Source organism: Myxine glutinosa, chromosome 2 (assembly GCF_964187855.1).
Source record: "Myxine glutinosa chromosome 2, kmMyxGlut1.1, whole genome shotgun sequence".
Lineage (NCBI taxonomy): Eukaryota > Metazoa > Chordata > Myxini > Myxiniformes > Myxinidae > Myxine > Myxine glutinosa.
Genome location: NC_136262.1, coordinates 12705822 through 12732371, shown reverse-complemented (window position 1 = coordinate 12732371; position 26550 = coordinate 12705822). Strand labels below are relative to the sequence as shown.

Below are 26550 nucleotides of genomic sequence, written 5' to 3'. Positions count from 1 at the left end.
TATTTCTCTGTTCAAAACGATCTTCAAATAATAAGATATCGATCGATAAATACAAAGATTGGTGAAAAGTTTTTGCGAAAAGAATAAAAAATGACACACCAGTGGAGCTTGCCACAAATCCAAGGCTTTGAGATTGTGATCCATCATTGTATATGGCCAGATGCCAGAAGCCCTGTTCCATATATCGGAAAAACTCAATCCATACATGCAGTGAGTTTCTTGGATGGCCTGGGCTCCGTGATATCCGCAGGGATGTTTGTAAACCACCAGTGGAAATTTGTCGTCCATCCAAAACCTCCATAAAGTCGTACTGAAACAGACAGATGAAGAATAATATATTTTGCAAATAAAACTTTATGTCCTTTTTAATTCCTCTATTATACTGTACTAGTGCTACGCATGGGTGGGAGGCCAGACGCAAACAGGCAATGCAGATACGGCGAATGCTAAAGCATGAAACCAATAAATTCCACATTCCTGTAACACCCTCAGTCACACATCAGACATGGACAGCAAGTTCGTGAAGGACTTCCATGAAAAACGTACCCGTTCGCAAACAAACAGGTATGTTCACGTGTAGAAACATCGATCATGGGTCTGTGGCGAATCTGCATATGGCGATCCGCAAAGTTCACGTTTATACCGCGTTCTCACTTGAACGATTTTCTACAGGGCACAGGGCGTACGGGAGTCGCACAGCAGTCTGTTGATTATTCGCACAGCTTGTAGGGGTGTCGTGTGTAATCACTGGTAATTCGGACGGGTCACATGCCCGTGCGAGTTTTTTCAACTGTGGAAAATTTCCATACGGCTGTCGCACGTTTCGCATAGTTCGCATTGGTCGCATCGGGGTCGCACAGCAGTCTGATAGGTCGCACGGAAGTCTGAGGAGAGCCGCACGGCTCAACGTGCAACGTGCAACAAATACTACAACGGCTCACCGTGCGACTCCCAGCAGACCCCGTGCGACATCCATCAGACTGCCGTGCAACCTGTGCGGATCTCATGAGAGCCCGGTGCGACTGCCATCAGACTGTTGTACAAGCTGTAGGAATCTCATGCAAGTGCGGTGCGACCCCATGCGAGCGCGGTGCTACTGCCGTCCAACCTGGGTGGATCTCACCAACAAGCATATAAAAAGCGGCCTCAGCGGCCGCAAAATCATTTGCTACCTGATGTTCAAACTGTCCACATCAAGATGGAAGACAACCAGAGAAGACTGAGAAGACTGAGGCTGCTGGGGCTCCTTGCAGCACTGCAAGCAGATGATGTGCGCAACAACCTACTGATGGCTCAGGTGCTGGCACAGAGACGAAGAAGAAGACGGCAGAGGCGGGCCAAGCGCTACCAGACCAGGCCATGGCTGCTGCGAAAGCCCCTCCACGGCCAATACGAGCAACTGATGGTGGGGCTGCGGGAAGAAGACGTGTCAGCCTTCCGCAACTTCGTGCGTGTCGAGCCCCGCATGTTCCGGGAGCTGCTCGACCGGCTGGGTCCGAGGCTGGAGAAGAAGGACACGTGGTGTAGGAAGGCACTCACTCGTCCCTGGTCTCAAGCTGGCCATCACCCTGAGGCATCTGGCGACCGGCGACAGCTACAAGTTGCTGATATTCTCGTTCAGAGTGGCCCACAACACCATCAGCAACATCATGGTCGAGTTCTGCGAGGCAATCCTGGTCGAGTACGCCAACGAGGTCATCTCCACCCCCTCAACACCAGAAGGCTGGATGGAGATCGCTGAGATGTTTGGCCGCAGATGGAACTTCCATCACACCCTGGGTGCTCTCGACAGCAAGCACATCCACATCCGGTGTCCAGCCAACGCAGGCTCGCTGTACTACAACTACACAGGCTATCACTCCATGGTGCTCATGTCCTTGGTTGACGCAGACTACAAGTTCATGTGGGTGAGCTACGGTGCCAACGGCTCTGTGTCCGACGCCCAACTGTGGAACCAGTGCGAACTGAAGACGGCCATCGAAGACAAGTAGATCGGCTTCCCAGATGCAGAGCCTCTTCCCAGAGATGACCAAGACACGCCGTTCTTCTTCATCGGCGATGATGCGTTCGCCCTCAAGACCTGGATGATGAAGCCCTTCTCACGAAGAAACATGGCCGATGATGAGCGCATATTCAACTACCGTCTTTCGAGGGCGAGAAGAATCATCGAAAACGCCTTCGGCATCCTCGCCAACTGGTTCATGTGTCTGCTCACCGCTCTCCGCCAGAAGCCCGACACAGTGGTTGCAATGGTGATGGCCTGCTGCAGCCTCCACAACCTCATGTGGCTGCGCTACCCGATGCTCCAGAACGTGGTGGTCGACCAGGAAGACGAGGCCCACCAAGTGGTCCGTGGCACCTGGAGGGACGATGCCCGACTCGACGAACTGGAGGCCATGGGGCCCGGCAACCTGAGCCAGAAGGCAGCAAAGAGGCAGCGACTCTACCTGAAGCACTATTACAACAGCCCAGTCGGTGCGGTGGCGTGGCAGAACGACATGATCTGAAGAAATCTTCATTACTCGGGGGTCAAAACCCGGGCGCGCTCGAAGATCAAACAGCCCTTTTCAGGGCCACCCACACTATCCCAAAAGGTTCAAACTTTGCAATGCCATAACAAGCTAATAAAAGTCCAATGACCCATAGTCCCAAATAACTCACATATACTACATAGTCGCAAATGAAATGAAAGTTGTCCCATTTCCCCAAAATAAGTCAAATGCTTTTCCCCACTTCCCCCTTATAACTAAGTAAATAAATAGATAAATAAAAATATGTTTAATAATTAAAAGTACATTTACATGTACATGTACCCAGTAATCCTATCTTAATGCCCATGTACATCTGGGAAGCCAGTAGTCCTATCTTAATGCCCATGTACATGGGGGGGGGGTGGGGGGGGGGGGGGGGGTACTGGTGTTTGGGAACTTTTATTTACCACAACAAACTTTCATGCATTTATTTATTTATTCATTCATTCAATGATTTATTCAATTATTTATATAATTTCTTTTTTTTATTGAACTTTGTCCGTGGCCCTGAAAAGGGCCGTTTGATTTTCGAGCGCGCCCGGGGTTTGACCCCCGAGCAAGGAAGATTTCTTCAGATCAGTCTTCCATCTCAGCACCATCGTCACCATCTTCATCATCATGCTGCTGCTGATGCGGCTGATAGTCGTCCGCCGGAGACCGCGTAACCAGAGTGTTCAGCTGCGAGCTCGTAGCCATGGGCGTGCAGGGCAGATCGTTGTAGTTGAACATCAAGGACATCGAGGTAGCAGATAGGTTGAGCGTAGCCTGGGTCGTCGCAGTGGACTCCGTCACGCTCGGCGCCAGTGAGGACATCAGCGGGGCTGGCAAGATGATGGAGGTGCAGGTTGTTAGTGGGGCAGAGCGAAAGCACACAGACGCCAGCTGGTGGTACGTGGGCTGCTGCTGCTGGTAGGGCTGCTGGAAGCCGGACGACTGCTGGAAGCTGGACGGCGGTGGCTGGTATCCCATCTGTGGTTGAGACCAGTTGTACGGCTGTGGTAGCTGCAGCTGTGGTTGCTGGATGTGAGCCTGCAGCGCCTTGCACCTTGCGACGAAGCGTGACACCAAGTTGGAAGCCTCTTGCTCGAAGTCGTCCCAGAGTGAGTTGTCAATCTGCTTGTACGTGTCCACCTGCCAGGCCCCAAACTTCTCCCACACACTGGACGGCTCGGCAGCAGCAGGTTTCTCAACCGCCAGCTGCGCCTGGATCAGCTTGTGCAGAAAGTCGCTCTCTTGAGCCTTCTTTGCCAGCGCCTCCAGCTCATGCGATTCACGCGGATCGAACGGCGCTTGTACGGCGGACGCACGGCGCTCTGATTGGTTGTACAGCGGTTGTACCGCATGCACGTCAGCGGTTGCGTGCTTCTTCCCCCTCTTCTTCGGCTCGCTCGGTGGCTCGGCTAGGGAGTCGTCATAGTCGAAGTTGTCGAGGTCTTGCATCAGGTCAGAGAACTCTGATTCTGGCTCTGGCTCTGGCTGGCTCGACTGCTGGCTCGACTCCTGCTGAGACGAGGCACTGGACAGCTTCAGCTTGGACGTCCTTGGCTGCTTGCGGACAATATGCCTTCTCAAGAGGTTGAAGGCGCTCAGGATCCACTTCTCCCTCTCAGTGTGTTGCTAGGCACCGGAGCCGGACGGAGACCCCTCCTTCAGCTTGGCATATCGTGTCCGCATACCCAGGTACCAGGTGTAGAGTGCCGCGGGGTCGACCATCTTGCGTGCCCTGTCCTCCCACAGCTTGTCCCGCTTCGCCTTGCCTTTGTACTCGCGGAGGCTCCTTTCGTACAGCAGCTCGTTCTGTGCCAGCCACTCAGCGGTCATTCTCCTCCTCTGTGTTCAGGTTGAGCTTGGGGGGCTTGGCCTTCTTCGTCTTCGTCTTCGTCGCAGGGACGTCGTTGGTGGAGTGGGTTGACTGCGCCACCAACTTCACCGAGCCGTCCGAGTTGCCGTGGGCCTCCTCCTCGGCGGGGGTGGCAGCGGCGGGGGCGGTGGCGGCGTCTTCAGCGACGTCTTCAGACTGCTTGCTTGCTCTGCCTCTTCTCCTCCTGGGTGCCTTGGCTGGATGCTTGGCGTCGGCCTTCTTCGGTGGCATCATTGTGTTGTGTTGAATACTTGTTGACTGTTAAACATCAAGTGTGGTTATGAAGATTGACGCCAAAAGGCCCTGCTTTTATGCGATTCACGCGGATCGAACGGCGCTTGTACGGCGGACGCACGGCGCTCTGATTGGTTGTACAGCGGTTGTACCGCATGCACACAGGTCGCACGCAAGTTGAACAAAAATCGCACGGCGCTTGCGCGGGACTCGTTGAGGTTGTACGGCAGTCGCACGCAACTTGAACCGTTATCGGATGTTTCGGGAGGAAAAGTCGCAGGAGAGTTTAACGGCAGTCGCACGGCAGTTGTACAAGTGAGACTGTGCGGAAAAAAACAGGGAAATTCATACAGAAATCGCACGGCTGTACGATTTTTTAGTCGCACCGCAGTTGTACAAAAAATCGTTCAAGTGAGAACGGGCCTTTAGAAAGTAGAAACCATCACGGCATGTCGTCATTTACTTGAACTCGATATCTCTTTTTTCATTCCAAACAACATAACTCCAATCACAAATTAATCACAAAATAAACTTTTAACAACATTGTTAATGCTTCCTTCATTGTAAAAACTACCAAGTCAACAGTTGAAAGGATTTTGAGCCGATAGGTGTTACGGCCTTGGGAAGATCGATGGAGACAGCGATCTGTTGGCCTATACACCACCCAAATAGCTATGTGGAATTCTCTCATGAGATTAAACCCACGTCGTTTGAACTTTGGCCGAGGTCATTATTTACTTTTAATGATGTTTATATATGAATCAAAAAGAAGATAATTGGTTTTGGGTCGTCCTTTCCACATATCTCGTGGGATTGTGAGTTGGAGAGACGACCGTGATGACGGGGAGGAGGTTGGCATTCTCTCAAGCAGGAATTCAACCCATGTCCTTATAAAAGGTCTTTGTCCGAGGTCACCGAGTCCGATCGGTGCAGCCGTTCGGTGCAGCCGTGCAGCGATCGATGCAGCCGTGCAGCGATCGGTGCAGCCGTTTGTGCGGCACTTGGGAAATAACGTTATGCGGGAGTCCAAACCTGAAAATGCTGGAGGCCAAAGCTGAAATTGGAAAAACAATATACCCTATTTTACTCCAGGAGATCCCAGGATTACCAACCCAAAATATAGTTGCCATCGGTGCAGCCGTTGTTGCGGTACCTTCGAATGGACGGACATACACAGATAGACAGACAGACATTTGGTGAATTATAGTAAGATAATATGGAAGTGACAGGATATCTGCTCATCCTCTTCCTCTAAACTAAACTAAACTTGATAAAAGCAAGAGGTAAAAACAAACCTGTACATTTTATTAATTTAGTGTTCTCCATATTCTCACAACAATTTTTTTTTAACATTTCATGACACACCAGTGGAGCCTTGTGGTAAAAACGGTAAAGAAGTTATGGCCTTTACAGACACAATGAAGCTCAAATGGTAAATAAATAAAGACGGAAGCAATTTTAAAAACCCGGCCGTCTCATGCATCCCAGCGGCGGACGGGCTAATAAAGGCCTATTTCTACTCACTGTGAGTTTGACCTTTGGCATTTTGACCCAATTATTAATTCGGCTTCTCTATGTTCTCATAACAAGGGTTTGTTGAAAATTTGATAACAAAAGCACAAAAAATAAAAAGTTAAGGCCTGGACAGACAGACACACAGACAGACAGACACACATACAATTGCAAAAACCCTGTCTCCTGCTGCGCGGGACTGGCTAATAAAAATAAACATTTACTATGCAGAAGGAAGTGCAACAAAATATGAAAATATAAATAATCCAGTATAAGCACATATTAGGTATTTCAGGTAGTAGAGGTTTGTCAAAGTGATACTCCAGGATTTGTTGCTATTAAACTGATCAAAGAAATTGTTGATTAAACTGATCAAAGAAAGCTCTTTTTACCGAATAATCGATTACATGAGTATAAATGAGTAATCAGCACGACCTTTCCAAATGATAAATAAAAATCGAATTACGAACAGGAAATCAATCCCACTGACAGTTCAATAGCTGCGACATTTTGCTATTGAGGGTTGTTTCTTTATACGTGCGGCATAAACAATCGGGTCCAACAATGGCACTCTCGCTATTGTTTCCCATAGAGACACGTGGACGAAAATGGAGAAGACGGAGTCCAGTGGGTCCTGGTGGTATACGTGCTGATGGAAAGATCCAAGTTGGAATCTATTCTCCTCAAATAATTTGCCTGTCATGCCCATATTCGTGTTGGACACATGAAGAGGCCATTTGGCCCATCATGCCTGCACTGCATCAACACCGCATTCATTCAATCTGGGTAGGAAGAGTTGTGAGGACAACAGTGGGACCGGCCCAGGGATATAACCAGTGTTTATTACTAAAAAAAATAATTTTTGGACCGGCCCAGGGATTTTCCCCTCACTCTCTTCTTCTTTACAGTAAGTTTGTGGCCCTGGTCTGACACCGTCTACTCTGCGGAAAAAAACTCCAGTATTTGTTTTGTCGATAAACTTCATTACGTTAAACATCTCAATCATATACCCTCAGAATTGTCTCCTTTCTAATGTGAAAAGTCTTCAGCCACTTCCATGACGTCATCTAGCTAGGCCCCAAATCAATGTAGATGCTCTACATTGTGCGCTCGCTATGGCAACTCTGTCCTTCCTCAGATGTGGTGACCAGAATTATACACAATATTCGAAGTGAGGCCTCACCAAGTCCCTGTATAGTGTTAACATTACCTCGTTTGATTTTAAATACAACCTGAACCCCTATTTGCTTCACCGATGGCTGCCTGGCACTGTCCTGTCTGCTTACCTTTATCCGTATCTATTACCACTCCCAGACTCTTCTCCTGTGAGACACTTTCAAATCTTGCCCTTTGTATCATGCAATCTCCATTTTCATGCTTAAACTGCATCCGCCAATATTTTTCCCAATCTAAGTATCCTGACTTTTATGACCTAAAGGTGGTTTAAGTATCCTGACTTTCCTGAATCTGATTCCCATCCGTGCCCTCCTCTCTGCTATCTACCTTCCCTCCAAGGTTTGTGTGATCTGCAAATTTGGATAGCTTACCCTTTGCAAATTTGCATAACTTACTCTAAAACACACTGTTCAAATCATTGGTGCAAATTATGATTAAACACCGGTCCTTATACTGATCCCTGAGGTACCCGACAACCTACAACCTCCGAGCCCGATATTGTCCCACTCACATGAGCCACTCTTTGTTTCCAATCACAAAAATTCCCAATTCAGTTAGCTACTCCACCAGCCATTCCGCGTGCCCCAGCATATGCATGCGGTATAAGAGGATAAAAGCAAATTAATACGTAACATTCTTCCATAAAAAGTGAAAACATAAAACAATATACAGTGCAAGCAAATATATACGAACTGCATAACAGAGATATCCCAGCTAACACAACACCGTTGGGCCAACGTTGGCCCAACGGTGTTGTGTTAGCCGGGATGTCATATCCTGTGAAATGCTGAGAGTAGGAATGTGCTGATACTGTATTAGGTATAATTCATTGCAAAGTATTCATTGTACACATAAATAATATTTGGCCCACAATGCCATATGCATACACTTGCACTCCCTGTATTCAAATAGTACTAATTATACAGCTAATCCAAATCATGGAATTTAGCAAAATATGAAAACACATACTGCAAGACTACTTTTTCCATACAAGACTGAGTCTCGTGGAAAAGCGAGGTGAGCGGGTAAAAAGGCAACGAACTGACGGTGGGGCAGTAGGGTGACAGTAGGCCAAAACAAGCAAGGGTTTATACCGTGTACCACTGTACCATACCCCAGCCCTCTCTCTCTCTTCCACAGATCTCCTGATGTCCATGTTACCTACTGTTGTTGTGCTTCTCTTTATCTGCCCCCTCATTATGTTTCTGCATGTTAGTTCTTATGAGCCTCGACTTGGTATCCAAAAAATAACAACAATAACAAAAAGCAAAATGAAAATTGATTATTTTTTGCAGCTTTGACCTTTGAGCTATAGGTCTAAAAAAAAAATTAAAAAAATCAGCTTCTAGCTTTTGATTGGTGAACTAATTCTGTGAACCGATATGCAAATTCTTTAAATTTCAGGTCAACCGGGTGAAAATTGATGATTTTATGTGACGCTGACCTTTGTCCTTTTGATCAAATTATTAATTTGCCTTATTCTCCGTATTATCATAACAGAGCTTTGGTGAAAAATTGATGACAAGACTCAAATTGCAAAAAGTTAGCCCTGGACAGACACAAACACACAGACACAGACAGACAGACAGACAGACAGATATAAGTTATTACAAAATCGCATCTCTTGCTGTGCACAGGACGGGCTAGAAAAGGGGAAAAGGAAGAGGAAACAAGGAGTAAAAGGAGGGAAGGAACCATAGTAACCTTCCAGTAAAAGAGTGGCGTTAGGTTCAGTGGGGTTAGCGGGGGTAAAAAAAAGATTGTGTGTAGGCATTGGGGTGACATGAATCATCCGCTTAAAGTCCTGGGGGAAAGAGAGCGATTGAATAACCTCATGCAGGTAATCCACCAATGTAAGAAAAGAGGAACAAAAGAGTTGAGGTTAATTAGGAGGGTTATTAATGGAAGAAAGCATGCATCCTGCAATTCCTGGAAAAGGTTGGAGAGGCCACTGACCTGTCTGCGATATGAAAAAAGCAGACCTTGTACTTTGGCTGCATTGTAAGAGATGCAAATAATGATGATAGCTTTAGATTTCACAGATTCCAGTAGAGAACAGATCTGATGATGCTGTGGTGGCAGCCTATAGGTCTTGAACTACAGGCCAAGGCCTGGCAGGCTGAGTAGCTCTGCTTTTTCAAGGAAGGACTTGGAATGATGGAGGATACCCAGTCTGCTGCTTGCTTTGGAGGCCAGCTTCCTATATGGTGATCCCAGGACAGGACGTCACCTGAAGTGACATCTAGAGGTTCAATCTTCCAGTGAATGACCATTGTAATCGATAGGTTGGCTCATTTGATAATTGTAGAGTGAAATTGTGAGATTTGCCATGATTAGGCAACATATTCCGTTTGTAAAACCAGCAAATCTTCACTTACAGAATACCAGAAAGGCAGGTATTGTCTGCATGCCATTGAGATAGGATGAGCATGCAACAAGATGGGGAATCATCCGCCAAAAGAAGTACAGCGTTTTCCAGAGCATCGGAGATGGTGACCTCAATGAGGAGCAGGACTGGGTTCAAGCCAGTACCTTTGGCCAATCCAGCTTTTACTGAGCGAGAGAGGGTTCCATTGATAGCGATGAGTCGACTGAGCAAGTCGGGGTGGTCAGAAAGCCAGATGTGAAGGAAATTTCAACAAGGATTGAATATAAAACACGTAATAATGGAATTATTGCCTCCGCCACCGAAGGTGGGCAGAGGTTATATTTTCTGTTTGTTTGTCTGTTTGTTTTTTTGTCTGTGTCTCTCTGTGAGCAGGATATCTCAAAAACCTATGGACGGATTCAGGCGAAACTTGGTGGACAGTTTGGAAATGTGACAAGGATGAATTTCTTTGATTTTGGTGAAGATCCGGATGAAGATACGATCTTTTTTTTTTTCTTACTGATTCTTCACCATTAAGAGATGGGGCCAAAAACGATACATAGTACAACATTTGAAAACGATGCGGTCTTGCGGACAATTTATACCAAAATTTGGTGGATGCGTTTGGATAGGTGACAAGACCAAGCCGATTCGATTTTGGTTCAGGTCCGAATCCAGACCTGGTCTATCACTGGGATACAAAACATAAACTATTCAGCCTGGCGGAGGTATGCGCTCTACCGAGTGCCATTCTAGTTCTACCTGTTTGCACATGTAATTGATCAAAATTAATTCATTAATCAACTACAAAGTTCATAGAACACCTTACCCCATGCAGTCTTGAGGAAGAGGACATGGGAAGGGTCTTTTCAAGTCTTGTTTTGCATTTCGGAGCACGATGGATATTTGCTTTCTTTGTGAACATTGAATAACAGGTGTGATGGCGAGCAGATGAAGCGGATGGGTCAAACGGAACAGTCCATAGCGGACAAAACAAACAAACAAACAATAAACCGAATAAGCAAACAAAGAAACAACAAAATAAGCAAAACAAAAACAAATAGGCAAAAACAATAAACAAAATAATAATAAATAAGCAAAATAAATATAATAAATAAAATAAATAAGCAATAAACAAAATAATAATAATAAATAATAATAAATAATAAATAATAATAATAAATAGGAATAAATAATAATTAATAAATAATAAACAAGCAAAAACAATAAGCGAAATAAGCAAACAAAGAAACAACAAAATAAGCAAAACAAAAACAAATAGGCAAAAACAATAAACAAAATAATAAGAAATAAGCAAAATAAATATAATAAATAAAATAAATAAGCAATAAACAAAATAATAATAATAAATAATAATAATAATAAATAATAATAAATAAGCAAAAACAATAAGCGAAATAAGCAAACAAAGAGGAAATCAATAAACTGAATAAACTGGTTGCTACTGTCATCACAAGGATGGAGGAGGTGACATTTTTGTCATCGGTATTCTTGAAAAAATTCTTGAAAAAAAATATTCCATTGAAAGTATCGGGAGCGAAATAGATATAAGTGAAGCGACTTGAAAAATAAACGAACAACATCAAAAGTGCTATATAAATGCAAATTTTTATCCTTGTAATTAGTAGTTTATGATTGGGAACATGCCCATAAGATTAAGGTTATGAGCACAAAATGTTTTCGAAAATGCAGAAACACCAGAGCCTGCGGTTTATCTATTTTAAAATAAAAATGATATGACGAACGTATGTTTATGTTTAAAATAGTTGATATATTTCTGAAATATCTTTCAGGAGTGAAATATGCCGAACGCCGTGTATTTTGAGTGCATAATTCCCGTTTTTTCCCTTCGTCACACATTACTCACGTCCCTCGACTTCCCAACTACTGTATTAGGGTCGTCTCCCTGATTGCGCCCACACTCATATTTGTGGAAAGCTGACCATGCATGCAACATGTGTTCACTTAGTAGTTTTGTGCTAATTATCCAGCAGTGCTCGGAACAGACTTTCACCAACTGTTGGTCTATCATCATACGGTCGTACCTACGTGCACCCTGGTGTTCCACATAATCGAATGATTGTTCATCCCAGCGGGATACATGAAGCATGATGTGTGCTGCTCTAGCCGGATGTCTGCTTCAAGTTCCTGTTATTCACTAAATCATCAAAATGGCACAAAACTTTTGTAAACCACACTTTTCCCCAATGGCCATGGAGCAATCTTCCCAGTTACTCCAAAGTGATTACGTTTTCTTCATTAAATGTACCAAAACCATTGCAATTAACCGATATCTCATCTTTTATGCCATCGGTGTGGAGTTCTCTCACTGCACTTGTTCGTTCCTCTTTGACAGATTTGTTCCACAACAACAATTTCGCTTTTTCTTTCACGTATCTCTTTGAGTCCAGAGTTATATTATTTCACACCTTCCTTAAAATATTCATCATATTAATGTCGCCAGTATATTTCTGTCTTCCCATTTTCTCCTGAAACTTCTCCAATTATCCTTTGAAATGCACAGGTCAAAACACCTAAGAGCCACGACCTTCTCTAACAGTCAACAGCTACTTACAGTGCATTCAGAAGTATTCAGACCCCTTCACTTTTTTCACATTTTGTTTTGTTGCATCCTTATGCTGAAATCGTTTAAATTCATTTTTTCCCTCATCAATCTACACTCAATACCCCATAACGACAAAGAGAAAACAGGATTTTAGAAACTTTTGCAAGTTTATTAAAAAAAAAAACTGAAATATCACATTTACATAAGTATTCATACCCTTTGCTATGACACTTGAAATTTAGCTCAGGTGCCTCCCATTTCTCTTGACCATCTTTGAGATGTTTCTGCACCTTGATTGGAATCCACCTGTGGTAAATTCAATTGATTGGACATTATTTGGAAAGGCACACACCTGTCTATATAAGGTCTCACAGCTGACAATGCATATCAGAGCAAAAACCAAGCCATGAGGTCGAAGGAACTGCCTGCAAAGCTCAGAGACAGGATTGTGTCGAAGCACAGATCTGGGGAAGCCTATAAAAAAATTCTGCTGCATTGGAGGTTCCCAAGAGCACAGTGGCCTCTATAATTCTTAAATGGAGGTAGTTTGGAACAACCAGGACTCCTCCTCGAGCTGGCCGCCCGGCCAAACTCAGCAATCGGGAGAGAAGGGTCTTGGAAAGGGAGGTGACCAAGAACCCGATGGTCACTGGCTGAGCTCCAGAGATCCTGTGTGGAGATGGGAGAAACTTCCAGAAGAACAACCATCACTGCAACACTCCACCGATCTGGGCTTTGTGGCGGCCGCCTGGGACCCTGGGCCGACCGAGGCAATGCCCGCGCCACGACCGGCACCTCCACCGGCCGAGTCCGCGCCACTGACGGCAGCGGCCGCCGCGACGCCCCGTCGGCCGAACCCGTCGGGTCGGGAAATGGTCGTCGACCATGTGCTATTACCACGCCAGGTTCGGGCAGAAGGCCAGAACGTGCCGCCCACCGTGCACTTTCGGCGGGTCGGGAAACGACCAGGCCGGCGCTCGCTGCCTGCCATGAGCGTCGGCCATTCAGGCAGCCTTCTGTTTATCACGGACACGGAGTCCGGGCGGCGTTTTTTGTGTGACACCGGCGCTCAGCTGAGCATGATACCCGCCTCGGTGCAGGACAAACAGGCCGCCCTATGCGGCCCCGCCTTGGTCGCCGCAAACGGTTCCTCCATCCGCACCTTCGGTTCGCGCAGCGTCGCATTCTGCTTCGGGGGCCAGCGCTTCAGGTGGGACTTCATCACGGCGAACGTGCCCATGGCCTTGCTGGGTACAGATTTTCTTTGTGCGCATGGGCTTTTGGTCGACGTCAAACGGTGTTGGCTCATCAACGCGGAGACCTTCAGCTCGCTCGCTTGCTCATTGAGCAGCTCCGCTCCGACCAAGCTAGCCTGCACACTCCCGGCCGTGGACGAGCTCACCCGCCCACTCGCCGAGTTTCCCGCCCTCACGCAGCCGACGTTTTCGGCCGTCGCTGTCAAGCATGGCGTCGAACACCACATCCCGACCACAGGTCCACCGGTCTATGCCAGGGCTCGCCGCCTCGACCCGGCCAAACTCACCGTGGCGAAGGCGGAATTCGACGCACTGGAGCGATTGGGCATTGTGTGGCGCTCGAATACCGCGTGGGCCTCGCCCCTGCACATCGTGCCCAAACCGGGTGGTGGATGGCGACCATGCGGCGAATACCGCCGCCTCAACGACGCCACCACCCCCGACCGGTACCCGATACCACACATACAGGACATTTCCGCCCGTTTGGCAGGGCGGGTGATCTTCTCCAAGGTCGACCTTATTCAGGGCTACCACCAGGTACCTGTCCGGCCGGCCGACGTTCCGAATACGGCTGTAATTACACCTTTTGGCCTCTTCGAGTTCCTCCGAATGCCGTTCAGCCTTAAGAACGCGGCCCAGGCCTTCCAGCGGCTGATGTGCTGCGCAATCTCACCTTTCTGTTCATCTACCTGGATGACATTCTCATCGCCAGCACTTCCCGGGCGGAGCACCTCGTCCACCTGCGCACGCTTTTCGAGCGCCTCGGCCAGCACGGCCTCATCATCAACCCGGCGAAATGCCAGTTTGGCATAACGGCCGTCGACCTCCTGGGGCACCGCATCACGAAGCGCGGGGCCGTCGCGCTGCCTACCAAGGTGGAGGCAGTCACAAGTTTCCCGCGCCCCCGCTCCATCAAGGCCCTACAGGAATTTTTGGGGATGGTAAATTTCTACCACCGGTTCATGCCTCGCGCCGCCCAACTCATGCGCCCCCTGTACGAAGCCCTCCAGGGCAAGCCGGCCAAGCACGACGTCGCCTGGACCACAGAGATGGACGCGGCGTTCACGGGCGCTAAGCTGGCCCTCGCCAACGCGACCATGCTGGCGCACCCGGCGCTCGACGCACCCATCGCCCTCACCACGGACGCTTCCGACTACGCGGTGGGCGCCGTGCATGAACAGTGGGTGAACGGGGCTTGGCAACGGCTGGCCTTCTTCAGCCGGCAGCTTCGCCCTGACGAGCGCAAGTATAGCGCTTTCGACCGCGAGCTCCTCGGCCTTTACATGGCTGTTCGCCATTTCCGCCATCTTTTGGAGGGCCGCCCGTTCACGGCGTTTGTGGACCACAAACCCCTGGTCTTCGCTATGGCCAAGGTTACGGAGCCGCGGTCGGCCCGCCAGCAGCGCCACATCTCTGCCGTGTCTGAATTTACGATGGACATCCGGCATGTCGCGGGCAAGGACAATGCTGTGGCCGATTGCCTCTCCCGGTCCGGCGCGAACGCCGTCCACCTGGGTGTGGACTTGGCCCGCATGGCGGCCGACCAGACCGCCGACCCCGCGGTGCAAGCCCTCCGGACAGCGGACACAGGCCTGCGGTTGGCCGACGTCCCGATCGATGACACAGGCACAGTTCTCCTGTGCGACGTTTCCCTGGGCCAACCTCGCCCCATCGTGCCCACCGGATGGCAGCGGCACATTTTTGACGCCCTCCACGGCCTTTCCCACCCGGGCCGGAAAGCATCACAGAAGCTCGTGGCAGCAAAGTTTGTCTGGCACGGGCTCCGTAAGGACTTCCGCGACTGGGCCAATGCCTGTGTCACCTGCCAGCGCACGAAGGTCCACCGGCACACCCAGGCCCCGTTAGCACCATTCGACGTGCCCACACGGCGCTTCGACCACGTCAATGTGGACCTGGTGGGACCCCTTCCCTCCTCGCGGGGCTTCACCCACCTCCTCACGATGGTGGACAGGACCACCAGGTGGCCGGAGGCCGTCCCGCTGGCATCAACAACATCCGCCGACGTGGCGCAGGCCTTCGTTGGCACTTGGATTGCCCGTTTTGGCGCACCCTCGGACATTTCCTCCGACAGAGGCCCACAATTCACCTCCGAGCTTTGGGGCGCGGTCGCCCAGGCCTTGGGGGTCAAGCTTCACCGCACCACGGCCTACCACCCCCAAGCCAACGGCTTGTGCGAGCGGGTTCCACCGCTCGATGAAGGCCGCTCTCAGAGCCAGCCTCCAGGACGACGGTTGGGCCAACAGGCTCCCGTGGGTCCTATTGGGCCTCCGAACGGCCCCTAAAGAGGACCTCCAGGCTTCCACCGCCGAGCTGGTCTACAGCCAGCCACTGCGCGTGCCGGGCAAATTCATCCCTGACGCCACCGGCCCCTGGTCCACGGCTCGCCAATGCTGGGACCTCCAGGAGGCCACCAGGAGATTTGCCCCCGTGCCCACGTCCCACCACGGCTGCCCCCAACCCCACATCCCCCCAGCACTTCGCACTGCGGAGTACGTTTTTATCCGGCACGACGCACACCGGGGACCGCTCCGGCCGCCGTACGATGGACCTTTCCGGGTCCTGCAGAGGGACGACAAGTCATTCATCGTCGACATCGGCGGCAAGCCGGACCGCATCTCCGTGGACTGCCTCAAGCCGGCCCATTTGGACCTCGACCAACCTCCACGGTTGGCCCTTCCTCCACGACGGGGCCGTCCCCCGTCAACCAAGCCCCCCGCCCGACCATCCACCGCCACGCCGCCGACCACCCCCACACGAATCACCAGGGGTCGTTTCGGCCGGGTCATCATGACCCCCCTCAAACTGACTCTCCCGGTGCAAGTTAATTCTGGGGGGGTGCATGTAGCGGTTACCGGAAGCATGACACAATTACCGTGCACCGGCCAATGACGCAACCGGCGAGCAGTCACGTGTCCGGACTCGCCCGGGCGTGTCCAGACTTGCCCTTCTCGGGCGAACACTTGCCTTGCATACCACGCCCCGTCGGGAGGCGTGACTTACCTATTTTGCATACCACGCCCCGCCTGAGAGGCATGGCTTTTGTGTGTTCAGTTTGCGATATAAATTGCCGCCCGTTCGAGGGGCGGATTTAGTGTGCTTTTGAGTTCTTTGGTTTTGAGCTAAATAAATAGCTCGGTGAAACTTCGTTCCTGTGTCGTCCATTTTGTCTGCCGGTGGCTTTATCGTGCGAGCACAGCTCCCACAATATGCTTCAAATATGTAATGATAATTATCGATCGTGTTTCCAAAGCAAGGCTCGTTTAAATAGGCCGAAACAAAATGGTGGCTTAAGAACCCAGCGAGTGGCAGTGGGCTTACCAAGATGACGGGCCGCCATATTGGTAATGCTTTTTCGGGTTTTTTCTTATGAGATAAGATAAGTTTCTGATTCATTCATTCATTCATTTCATTCATTCTTATGAGCACCTTGTTAATCATCTTCAAAAAGGGTGTTATAACACACCCAAACACCCAGTTTTCATAATTGCAATCTGATGGAGGTCCAGGTGTATGCATGCAAAGTTTGGGGCCACTAGGTTTCATGGTTTTGGAGTTATTGAGGAGATGATGGATGGACAGACGGACGCACACTGCCTTCTATTATTATATATATATATATTGTTGCGGATATGGGATTTGCATCCATCCATATCCGCTTGTAAATATTCCCCTATTTCCTCAATACTTCCCAACTATCCCCAATCCCCCATTCCCTAGTCCCATTTTCTGTAAACAACACTCTGTAGACCCGACCTCCCCCTATTTCCCCCATTAAATGTCGTGCCCAGGTTCACCGCATCTCATGTAAGACAACTATAGGACATCTTGCTGGTTATTCTTAGTCTATGTCAGTTAAGGACTCGTTTCCATTAATTCTGACTCTTCGTTGCACCAGAATGTGATTGTATGGCACCGTTAGGAAGTTTAGGACCTCCCAATACCTCCCCGCAGCTCTTCCTCACGGTTCAGCAACAACAACAACAACAACAACAGCAGCGGCGGGCGCGGGGAGTGCGCGTCCTCACTCCGGCTTGGTTGGTAGGGGGTGTTGGGAGGGCACCAGGCCTTTCCAACGAGCCGCCATCGAACATGTGCTCGACGGGGTTACTAAATAGGGGCTCCCTGTCAGCTCCTCGTCAAGGGCGTAGCCCGGTAACCCCCGCACCCAATAGAAGCGGCGGACCGGTCCCATCTGGGGCGGAGCCAACCAGCCGAGGGCGTGTCACTCCCCGCTGAGCATGCGCAGGAAGAGGGAGGTGACGTCAGATGCGCGCTGAGCTTGGAGAAAGAAAGACGCCACCTCCGAGCGCTGTGAGGCCTCCCTGCATCTCTTGGACCGTGCTTGATCCTGTCCCCGAGCCAAGGTGCACCTTGTGCTATCGAACTACCTGTCCTTCCCTGCCATCAATCCCTGTGTAAGTCAGCCTTGTCCCGTTTGTCTGTGGTCTGTCTGGGTTAAATAAGATTGTATTTAAGTGCCTATCTCTTCTGTGTCTTTACCTCACTACCTTGTAATCTACCCCTTTTCTCCCCCACTGTAATTATATCCTCCTCCGGAGGTCTTGAGAACTGTACCCCTTGCGTCGTTTCATTTATCCCAGTCGTTGTGTCCTTTCCAATCATTGATTTAGCGTAGCGCGATTTGGCCAACGTTCGGGTGGAATCGGGGTTTAGTCGGGGAATAACTGTTCGGTCGCGGTCATACCAACCGCTCGGTAAACAACATCTAATCCGCGATCCGTAACAATATATTAGGTTAAATGCAGGTTAAATCGATGTTTATTTGTGAAACACCTGTTAGCGATGCTGGTATAACCCCCACTTACCCTCATTGGCATTCCCTGTTTTTAACCACCTTCTTCTGTGGGTACAAATGCCTGTCTCGTTAACCCCTCTGGATCTCATCCCTGACTTTATTTGCTCCATTTGGAATCGTACTCAAGAAAGAGCAAGTTATTTCAAAAGCAGCTCCAGTAAAGTGTAATAAAATGACAAGGCCACGTATGGTAATGTAATTTAAGAAATGCTTAACCCAAAACCCCAAAGTTTTCTGCTTCGAAGTATTGAATCGCGTGGGCTGATTATTCAGCCTGTAGCATGCCTAATTGCAAATTTTATTCTCTCATTTTTTCTTCTTTACTAAGGCAGCATTCGTTATTTGCAGCCATGCTGGTATTGTAAACTTGGCAGAAGGAAGAAAACAAAAAGCCATTTGCCTTTTGTCAGCTAATTCTGTTTATATTTCTTTGCAAGAACTTAATGAGTATAACTAAACGACTGTATTTTCAAAAGTTAAACCCACAAACAACTGTAAAACACTGATGTATGAGTACAAACTTTGAATATTATTTAAAACATCTTCACCCGATGATAATGGAATAACAGGTAACGTTTTATATGAGGAAAAAAATAAAACGAGGGAAAGGTGAGACAGGAAAATGGAATAAGTTCAATAATAAATTAGAACGACACTCGGTAGAGTGCATACCTCCACCAGACAGAACAGTTTAAGTTTTGTATCCACTGATCGGGCGGATCTGGATCCAGATCTGAACCAAAATCTAATCGGCTTCTTCTTTTCACCTAATCAACAAGCCCACCAAGTTTCGTCCGAAGCGGACCACAACATTTTGAAATATGCCACATATCATGCCACATAAGCCTGGTGTTGGCTTAGCGGTTAGGGTGCCGGCTTGGGATCCTAGGATCCTGGGTTCGAATCCCGATCGATCGCTGAATTAACGCCAGGGGGGTTGACTCAGCCTGTCATCCTACCAAGGTCGGCAAATTGAGTACCAGCTTGCTGGGATGAATGATCACGGTGTGTACCCTGGTTTAGAATAGTGCACACTGTATCCCTGCGCATCGTAAGAGCGTGACCAAGGGTTGGCGTCAGGAAGGGCATCCGGCCATAAAAAAAAAACATTGCCTCAAAAAACAGGGAACCATGAATTGTCATGGGGCCCGCAAGGCTAACCCCCGCTCTAGCGGGGGAAAATGGCCTTAAAACGATCATTCATTCATTCATATCGTTTTTGGTCCTATCTCTCAATGGTGAAGAATCACGAAGATTAAAAAATTTCAGATCCAGATCTTCACTAAAATCGAATCAATTTGTCCTTGTCACACACCTAACCTGTCCACCAGGTTTCGGCCAAATCCGTCCACAATTTTTGAGATATCCTGCTCACAAACAGACAGACAGGCAGACAGGGGTGAAAACATAACAGCCGTCCACCTACAGTGGCGGAGGAAAACATTATAATGCAAAAGCATGACTTTCTTTTTAACAATTTAGAATTCCATAGTAATGTCAAGGTTGAGGTGAAATAATAGTATTTCTAAAAGACAGGTACAGAGATCATTAGTATTCACAGAGACATAGGCATGTTCTTGTATCTGCATTTCCTTTTACATTGTTATGATAATCATCATAATGTTAGGCTGGTTAAAAAAAAAATCCTGTTTATCATCGCCGCCCACCCCATAAAAGTCGTCCCCCCCTATTTTTATTTTTATTTTTATTTTTTGCTCGCCAAGTCAGTAAAATCCGTTCCCGCTCAGTGGAACAGGTTCGAATTTTGTATGTGCTCACGTACTGTCTGAGCCAAGTTACATGTGCGCGACAGTTTGACAGAAAATGCCGTTCGTTGTTTGCCAAATTCAGCGAACGTAGTGGGGTGGCTAAAGTCCAAATTTAAGTGATATCGTGACACACTGGCCCAAAGGACCAAATTTGGCACAGTTCTACTTTAGGACCATACAAAACTTTTGAGAGGGGGCTGCCCGATTTTAGAGGCCCAGGTCAAGGTCAGGTCAAGGTCAAAGGTCAAATTATGTGTCTGTCATGTTTTTGCAATATCCAGCTTATATATAACCTAAAAAACTTGGTCTTAGTCACATAACCAACATATTTAGTCAATTAATCCATTACTATTATGGGAAGTTCCACCAGGTGACGGCCATATAGGCAGTGGCCCCCACTGCCATTATATATAGGTCTGAATGTGCATACCCAAACACGGAGCAAAAAAATGGTGACTCAACTTCAAGAACTTGGTATCAGTGTCAGCTACGAACGTGTTTTGGAAGTGGACAACCCTGTCAGCTGCTGCTCTTAGTTGTAGAGAACTACTCAAGTGCGGATGTAAGGCGACACCCACTTGTTCAAAGAATTGCACGTGCAGGAACGCAGGACTGCCATGCACAGGACTGTGTCTCTGTCGCGGAAATTGTGAAGCATAAGTCATGCAGGCCGCGACCTCCTCTGTACTGGCCAATCCAGTATCCTCCCTCAGCGTATCGATGTACGTCAAAAACACCGATGCAAAAATGACCAACACATAATTTGACCTTTGACCTTCACCTGACCTTTAAATACAATATGGCAGCACCTGAGGATATTTTCCATAATACAAATGGATTCCTTGTCCTTAAAAATGATTATTTAGACACTGAGATAATGTTTCTATGACAGCTATGAGCTGGATATGGCAAAAACGTGACAAACACATAATTTGACCTTTGACCTTGACCTGGGCCTCGAAAATCGGGCAGCCCCCTCTCAAAAGTTTTGTATGGTCCTAAAGTATAACTGTGCCAATTTTAGTGCTTTGGGCCAGCGTGTCACCATCATTTCCATAAGCCACTCCACTATAAAGGCCTGGGTTGGTGTCAAAGTGCCAGAAAATATCACTCTAGGCGAACTGTATTATGAGCTCATATCGGGAACGCTTGATGGTAAGAAATATAACCGTTTTAATGTACGTTGTTGTTGTTGAATATTTATTGTGTGCGGGTTTCCCCCTCACTCGCCATTTACGTGGACCGCAAGGTTTTGCTTCTGATAAATGGGGTGTGCGCTTCCTTATTTTATTCATAAAGAATGGTGGGAAATGTTGGACTCCAGTTCTGTTCTAAACTAAAATCTGTCGATATATCTGTACTGGGATCCCAGATCTGTATTTATAGTTTTCATTCCCGGGTGGTTCAACATCCAAACCAAATCCAGATTTGGAAAAAACAGAATTTCAGTACAAAACACTGAATTTGATCTGAGACTGATAAATACTTGCAATTATTAGTTGTGAAAGGAAGTGTGTGTGTAGGGGGGAGGGGGGGGGGGGGGGGAGTGTGTGCTCATTTTTTCAATGTACAATTTTTCCCCACATTTTTGTTGTTTGAACCTTGATGTTTGTGGCTTGGCTGATAGGTAAACAGTATAGTAGACAATATACAAGTATATTTTATCGTGATTTTTCTTTTTCAGGTGTACCAATTGAGGACACCAATGGAGTGGTAAACATCTCAGTGGGAGATAAAAAGACTATGACACATGTTGCAGCTAGAGATTCAACATTAGCAGATGTCATCAATACCCTTGGAAATTTCATTGAGTTCGTTATTACTGTCCTGGATCAGCCAAACCAACAGAAGACCAATGAACATAATGCTTTCGATATGTATGAATGCCATGGCAATAGCTGCTGATAGATACATGTATGGCAACCGGACATTATTCTTTAAAGCCGAAGTTTTGGTCTACCATTGTTATACGTATCAGCAAATATTAAAAGTAAACAAAACTCAATGTGACATAGGTTTCTTTATTTTCTTTATTTGAATCGTATCAGTGCGTACATACGAAGATTTACTAGTTTAGAAATCATAACATGATTCATCATGTATGTCCGATCAAGTATATTTAAGAAAAAAACATATTGTGCGTTGAATAATCCATTGAATTTCACTCTGAAAAAAAAACAAAAAACCCTCCCTCCCGACCCACTTTTTTGAAAAAAAGTGATGATAAACAGGAAAAAAATTTTAACCAGCCTTATGATATCATAATATCATAATCATGTTATGTTTTGTTATGTTATGTTATGATAAATAAGTCACAGACTTGAGTACAATATTAGGAAAAGAAAAAAAAATTCTAACTCCTTATTTATATATATATATATATATATATAATTATATATACAGTATACACATCAAATAACCATGAAATAACCTACTTGTGTGTGGCTGGGAGGAAAGCGTTTCCGAGCATAAAGTCCCAAAATAGCATTTCTGCCAAGAGAGACATTGAACTTGAGGTACTGTGCCCTGGAGAGTGCCAGCTGTAGATGCCAGAACTGCCCTGGGGGAAGCTCTGATGAGAGTGATGTCCCCAGACTTACGACAGTACTAGACCATTCGTCTGTTGGCTGTTGTGTCTTCCCTGGAATGATGACAAAGATACATTACATATGAAACGTACTGTTAAATCTTTTACATCATTTATTTTAATGACTTTGTTTATTTAGTACCAAAGGATCCTAAAAATGTGGCAACTCCTCTGTTGCCAAATGAAGATTTTTTTCAGCTACGTTGAGAGCAGAACGAATATTTATGCAACTGATGAAGAAACAACATGCTCCTCATTTATATGTATATAAATTTATATATATTTATATTTATATATAGTTCGGGCAATCACGAGGTGTGGTGTCATTCTCACTATGTCCATTTCCAGATGAATCTGGTGTCCTGGTTGGTGAATGGGGCCCATGGTGGCTGGGCTGATACTCAAGTGTCTTGAATTGCCAGTCCAGGCCACAAACATGCAACACTAAAAAAAAACAAATAAAAGAGTGAAAAAAGACAAATATGAGGCACAAAAAACTCCAAATACAGTCCTTTGATTTCCATAAAAATACCCGTTGTCGTGCGTTAATGTTTAAATTGATGGTTAATTAACTGTCATTCCCTAATATAGAGCCGATGATGCACTACACTTCATCGACCACTGTTGTACCTTTCAGGTGTCCCATTAGCAAAGAGTAAAAAGTAGGTTTGTTTTGCTTTAAAATCACGAGCAGGAGTTGGCTTTGACACGACACTGAATATGACCAAATACATGGCAATGATCTGTCATCGTCTATTAAAGGCAGAAACTCACCGCGCAGTCTACATACGCACACACGAAGGGCAGAGATACCTGGTGAATGCAATCACAACATTCCGATAAAAATTAACTCCGTACCTTTCAGGTCGTATTTTAATTAGAGCGTTACCAAAGCAGAGGTGATGTGTACATGAGCTGAACTGGAGCAATTTTAAGGAATTCCGACATGACGAAAAGGCAAAGGGGTGTGTAATGAGCTTCTAACAAAACGTCATCAAAACACATCTACTATATCGATTGCTAGTCCAGACAACTTGCTAAAACAAAACTAAGTTAATTAAAACATGACTTTTGGTCATTTATAATATTCTTTGTCACTTCGCACACACGAGAATTAACAAGGCTTTTCCCTCGCGTCGCAGACCTATTGCAACAAGCAGCGTGAAATATTCTAACTCCTCATTTATATAATGATACATTATTTTCTTGAACTTATACCAATGGTGCCATGCAGTTATTCAGGCCATGATGACATGAGTTGAAAGCCCCATCTCGCTATAAATAAGTGCGTGCTCCACCTTGCCCTTTGAGAGGACTGAAGAGCCCGGCTGCTTTGCACATTTCACTTCCATTGGTTCTCATAAATTCAACCATCATCATTATGTATACATATACATATACATAACCGATAAGCCAACACCAGGCTTATATCCAGAAGTGAATATATATATATATATATATATATATATATATATTAGTGGGGTCACCCGTGGGTATCCCACGGGCATGGACGTGTGTGACATTTCGACATATTGAGTTCGATGCGGCACATTAAATTTTACAAAATGGTTACTGGCAAGTCATCAGATCCAGAAATGGTGTAATGAACACAATTTATTTATTTCACATAATATGTGACCCCTCACTCCTCTCCACCTGACACTCTCCAATCACACTCCTCCTCACACTCCTCTCCAATACCTCCTCACACTCCTCTCCAATACCTCCTCACACTCCTCTCCAATACCTCCTCACACTCCTCTCCAATACCTCCTCACACTCCTCTCCAATACCTCCTCACACTCCTCTCCAATACCTCCTCACACTCCTCTCCAATACCTCCTCACACTCCTCTCCAATACCTCCTCACACTCCTCTCCAATACCTCCTCACACTCCTCTCCAATACCTCCTCACACTCCTCTCCAATACCTCCTCACACTCCTCTCCAATACCTCCTCACACTCCTCTCCAATACCACCTCACACTCCTCTCCAATACCACCTCACACTCCTCTCCAATACCTCACACTCCTCTCCAATCCCTCACACTCCTCTCCAATCCCTCACACTCCTCTCCAATCCCTCCTCACACTCCTCTCCAATACCTCCTCACACTCCTCTCCAATACCTCCTCACACTCTCCAATACCTCCTCACACTCCTCTCCAATACCTCCTCACACTCCTCTCCAATACCTCCTCACACTCCTCTCCAATACCTCCTCACACTCCTCTCCAATACCTCCTCACACTCCTCTCCAATACCTCCTCATACTCCTCTCCAATCTCCCCTCATACTCCTCTCCAATCGCACCTCACTCGCCTCTCCAATCGTACCTCACTCGCCTCTCCAATCGCACCTCACTCGCCTCTCCAATCGCTCCTCACTCGCCTCTCAAATTGCACCTCACTCGCCTCTCAAATTGCACCTCACTCGCCTCTCCAATCGCTCCTCACTCGCCTCTCCAATTGCTCCTCACTCGCCTCTCCAATCGCTCCTCACTCGCCTCTCCAATCGCTCCTCACTCGCCTCTCCAATCGCTCCTCACTCGCCTCTCCAATCGCTCCTCACTCGCATTTTCCAATCGCTCCTCACTCTCCTCTCTAATCACACCTCACAGCCACTCTCCTCTCCAATAGCTCCTCACTCCCCTCTCCAATCGCTCCTCACTCGCCTCTCCAATCGCTCCTCACTCGCCTCTCCAATCGCTCCTCACTCGCCTCTCCAATCGCACCTCACAGCCACTCGCCTCTCCAATCACTCCTCACTCGCCTCTCCAATCGCTCCTCACTCGCCTTTCCAATCGCTCCTCACTCGCCTCTCCAATCGCTCCTCACTCGCCTCTCCAATCGCTCCTCACTCTCCTCTCCAATCGGCTTTTTCCCGTCTCGTTTCTCTCTTTTTTCTCCCGTCTCGTTCTTTTTCTTGCTACATCCTGTTCAAGTTTGCATTGACGTTCGTCGACGGACTCCTTCGCCCGTCTTATTCGTTTTCTTGCTACATCCTGTTCAAGTCTGCGTTCTTCATCGACCGTCGCATTCATTTTGGAAATGGAAGTTTCCACGCAACACATGAATCGTCACGATCCTCAAGAAGAAGTGTCTCGTAATCATCAAATGACAAATGGCAAGATTGTGAAACTTAAAGATTTCAAATAAACCTATTTAAAGTGTATGCGCACATAACTAATAAAAAAAACGAAGAAATATCTCTCGGTAATTTCCTGAAACATATTTTAGTTTTTACTTCTGGATAATAATGTTGAATGAAATAAGAATGAAGAAATATATGTCGTTTTGTGACGACTGTCATCAAAAGTAAAAGTAATATATCTTAACGGAAAAGAAAAAGCGAATTTTTAATATATGTCGACATTTTCCCCGACTGTTATTTTAGGCGCTGTATTTTCGTGTATCATCGTGGCGCGATTTTTAATAAATATATCTCTGCATTTTCCCGTGTGTGCGTGAATGTTCTCAATTATTTCTGACACCGAGTCTAAAACCATCGATAAAAATTAAATCAGAAGGTGAATTCGAGATAAAATCGTGAGGGTGACTCAATGAATGGGCTTTATTTTACAGGCCTTTGAGAATTCATTTCGTTCTATAAACGGAAACTTTCATGGGATTCTCTTCCCGTTTTTTTTCAACCGAGTCTAAAACTATGTTAGCGACTGTTAAAAATGAAATGATATATCGAATTTGAGTTGAAATAAACCTGTGTGAGAGAGAAAGACAGCACGGACCTAACTAAACAGGCCTCAAAGCTATTCGAGTTAATAAAATGGTGGATATTTGTTTACATGAAGCCTCTCCAAGAATGGGTGGAG

At 46.8% G+C, this 26550-nt stretch overlaps 1 protein-coding gene across 1 annotated transcript in view; it reads right to left on the bottom strand.

Annotated features, from left to right (window-relative positions):
* LOC137422414 (teneurin-3) overlaps window positions 1–26550 on the bottom strand; it is a 419444-nt gene that overhangs the window by 209162 nt on the left and 183732 nt on the right. The window contains exons 7-9 of the mRNA XM_078772563.1: window positions 23052–23162; window positions 22567–22772; window positions 100–310 (exon numbers count right to left, since the gene is read on the bottom strand). Of these exons, the coding sequence (XP_078628689.1) occupies window positions 100–310; window positions 22567–22772; window positions 23052–23162 (528 nt within the window). The remainder of the gene's footprint in view (window positions 1–99; window positions 311–22566; window positions 22773–23051; window positions 23163–26550) is intronic.